Source organism: Galeopterus variegatus, unplaced genomic scaffold (assembly GCF_000696425.1).
Source record: "Galeopterus variegatus unplaced genomic scaffold, G_variegatus-3.0.2 Scaffold3916, whole genome shotgun sequence".
Lineage (NCBI taxonomy): Eukaryota > Metazoa > Chordata > Mammalia > Dermoptera > Cynocephalidae > Galeopterus > Galeopterus variegatus.
Window position 1 is genome coordinate 86,296 of NW_007730027.1, and position 3,933 is coordinate 90,228.

Consider the following 3,933-nt stretch of genomic DNA (forward strand, 5'->3'; position numbering starts at 1 on the left):
GGGGCGGGGCGCGCCGCCGCGGCGAAAACGCCCCACCTACCCCGTGCGGAATCTGAAACAATCGCGGGTGCTGGTTTTGGTAGTTCCTACCCGGGGGATCCTACGGCTGGAAAACGGGCTGGATCTGAATTGCCAAGTGGAATCCCTACCCAACCACACTGGGTATGCTTCAGCTTCAAATCCTCGAATTCCTGTTAGAATATTAAATGACCTGAGTCTATCAGGTGGTATATATAAAGCCCGACTGTCAAAACTTCTAAAGCAATTGAGGCTCCAACCACATCTTCACTGTTTTCTCTACAATTCAAGCTGGAATTGTACTGTAACTAATCCGTAAATGGATAAGACAACTCAGCAGCCCAATGACTCTCCACCTTGAGTTAATGAACATCTTTAAAGTTAATTCATTAGAAACCAGGCTAGATGATCAAAACAAACTGTTAAACTGTATGGACACCTATTAGTACAGGCTATGACTCTCAGTCAGTAACCCTAAATATTCTGTGCTGTGAGAGTACAGGGACCAGGGCTCCTAGCTTTCAATGCTCAAAGTCTGGTACTCTACAGCCCCTTTTTGCCTCTAAGGACATAAGGTGGCACCCGGCCAGCCTTCACTGCCTTTCCCCGCACTGCCTGAACTCTAGAACCAAACCAGCTCAAGGTGAGATAATCACATGTTAACATTTATGTATCAGAAAAGCTGGAAGCTGGGATTCCTCACCTACCAGGCAACCTTATGACAATCTTTTGGGCCATTAGAGAACCTCTTCTTTCATCTCCCTCAAAGGATATGTTTGTAAACTATATAAGGCGTTTAAAAAAATTTAACATAAGGGCTGGCTGGTTAGCTCACTTGGTTAGAGCATGGCATTGTAACACCAAGGTCAACGGTTTGGTTTCCCATGCCTACCAGCTGCCAAAAAGAAAAAAAAAGGAAAAAAGTTAGAATAAAGTTGACACATAATATGCAATGTTAGTGTTCTTCTCTCCGTAGACCATCCTACAGAGAAGGGAATGTGACCAATTAATGTGTGCCCTGTTCTGCTGACCCATGAGTCGGTTTCCCTTAATCTGACTGCTTTAGGTCAGCACTGCCCAACAGAACCTACTGCATGGTGGAAATAAACCTCTGTTATCTGTGCTGTCCAATATGGTAACCATGTGGCCACTGAGCACTTGAAATGTGGCCCATTTGAACGAGAAACTGAATTATTTCATTTTAATAAATTTTAATTGCCAAATGTGCTAGAAGCTATTATATCTAATAATGAAACTCTAGATGAATTAGATGCATTTTCATAACTTGCAATGGTTAGAGCCACATATAGGGATGTGTGACCCCAAGGTGACCCACCTTCATAGCTTTGGTTTAAGTAAACTACCAACATCCTCTTTGCTCTCTACCCTATGTGCAACACATATCTCTTTCCTAGAATAAAAATGCCATGTAAGATTTAGAATTTAAACTTCCCAGGACTTAAAGGATAAGGAAAAGAGGAAATTTCTCTTTTTATAAAACAAATGACAAGCAAATGACAATTAAGAGTACAAAAGCTCAAAATAAAAATGTCCTAAAACTGACTCAAATATTCATAGAAATTTAATACATAATAAAGGTAGCATCACAAATCAGTATAGAAAAAAAATGATTGTCCAAATAGTGTTGGAAAAATTAATAGAGCTTGGGAAAAAACTGAGTTCTCCTGAGCAAGAGAAAGGGCTTTCAAAGCATTTTAAAAATAATATAAATCACACACAAAGAATACCTCTGGGCATCAAAAACACCACCAACACAAAGCTGAGGGTTAAATTACATGTAAAAAATAAGAGACAAACAAAAGATTAATATTCTTAATATATAAAAAGTCTTATAAATTAGAAAGAAAAAAGTTTTAAAGTCTTAGAACATGAAAAGAGAAACATGAAAAATACATTCACTTCATTAATATCAAAGAAATTTATGTTAAAACAATGATATACTACTTTCCACCTATTAAAATGGTAAAAATAAAACTATAATACCCAGTGCAGGTAAGGGTGTTGACCCTTTTGTACATTGCTTAAAAGGAGCTAATCGGCAATACATATCAATATTCTCTAAAAGTTAAATTCCCTGATCTAGTAATTATACTGTCTGGTGTCAATCTCACAGTGAAATAACCGGGGATTGAAAAGAATCTTTATCAGTAGTATTTATACAAAGAAAAAATTTAAAACGACAAGGTCCAACCACAGGGGATTAGTAAAATAAATCATAGCTCATTTATACAATGGAATGTTATAAATTCATTAACTGTTTTAAAGACTATTTAATGAATGGGAAAATAACATTAAATGAAACATAATACTAAGTAAACTGCCATGAATGTCTCTCTCATAATGTTAAAGGATATAATCCAAACAGCTGCCTCCCCTACCCCCAGAATGCTCTTCTCTGCTCCAAGCCATCCTTCCATGCCTCACCACTGAAGTGCTTCTTTGCTGCTCTACCCTACTCCCCCATCCCTTCTTTTGCTGCAGGGCCTACTCAATGTAAACACTTCTCTGCATGTCAGCTCCAAAGACAGAAGACACTTTTATATTGTCTTAACCTTCTTAAAGAACAAGTTTTTCCCTAACACCAGGCACCTCTTTGCTGCTTCAACCAGCTCTTAGGACATCCATTCCCAAAGCCCTCCCTTCTTTCCTGTACATGATGGGCACTCAAATATTTCTTAAATGGATGAACGAGTAAATGACCTAACAGTATACATCCAATTCTGATCAAGAAAATCAAATTACTGCATTTAATACCAGATGGATTACAAGATGCTTTTATTTTCTTCTCACACACTATTTCCTCCATATTTTCTAAAACAAATGAATACCATGTATACTTTTATAATAAGGAGGTAATAAACAAACAACAGAACTGTATTTTCTCCTCCATTTTAATTAGCTCTTAGGTCTAGATTAGAGGTACTAATGCTTGACCTGGGATAATAAATGAAACTCAGCTGTATGATTTCCATATATTTTGGAAAACATTTAAGACCTATGGTAGGTCTGGCCTCAACAAATAGCCATTTAATCAGCAATTCTCTTTTCTGGAATTAAAGAGTAATGCACTAACACAAAAATAAAGCATGTCTCAAAAATCAGACAGCCATCTTGTCTGCCATCTCTGAGCAAATTACAGATTGACTCATAATAATACAAATATGCCCAGAGGGCTTACAATACTATTTCACAAAAAGTTGGCTGTATTCTTTCTCTTCATAAATGGCCAGCCTGATGCATAGCATGTTTAGTTACAAACACCTCTGCTGACTCTCCCTGCAACATTTTCATGGCTCGCCAATAGATCTGTCCACAGCTCTCAGGTCTACCAAGGGGGTTGTTCAATTCTTCTTTGATGTAATCCATCCAAAGATCTTTAAAAGGAACCAGAAAAATGACTGTAAACATACTATTAGACAACTGAAAAGGCTTTATTAGACAATTATTTAATATCGATTCAACTTAAGATTTCTAACAAATTTAACTTCTCGCTGTTATTTCACTAGAACTCTATGAGAAACAATACCTTTAATGTATACTGAAAGATTTTTTTTTTCCTTTTTGTCTTTTTTCGTGACGGGTAACGGGATCGCAACCCTCAGTGTCGCGCCCGTACCGCAACCAGCAACGGGATCACAACCCTCGGTGTCGCGCCCACACCGCGCTCAACCAGTGAGCAGACCGGTCTCTATATGGGATCCGAACCCTCGGCGGGAGCGCCGCAGCACTCCCAAGCGCCGCACTCTACCAAGTGCACCACCAGGCCGGCCCTGAAAAATTTTTTTTAAAGGAGAAAACTTTCATGATAATTGTGACAGCCTATGTTATTTAATGAACTCAAAAGTATTAAATTTTTTTTTTTTTTTTTTTTTTTTTTTTTTTTTTTTTTTTTTT

The 3,933-nt window shown here is 37.8% G+C and overlaps 1 protein-coding gene across 1 annotated transcript in view; it reads right to left on the reverse strand.

The window, feature by feature from the left end:
• Positions 1-2,239: 2,239 nt before the first annotated feature.
• The window catches only part of UTP6 (UTP6, small subunit (SSU) processome component, homolog (yeast)), a 32,592-nt gene continuing 30,898 nt past the window's right edge, over positions 2,240-3,933 (reverse strand). Inside the window, exon 19 of the mRNA XM_008586276.1 lies at positions 2,240-3,413. Within this exon, the coding sequence (XP_008584498.1) occupies positions 3,256-3,413 (158 nt within the window). The 3' untranslated portion in view covers positions 2,240-3,255. The remainder of the gene's footprint in view (positions 3,414-3,933) is intronic.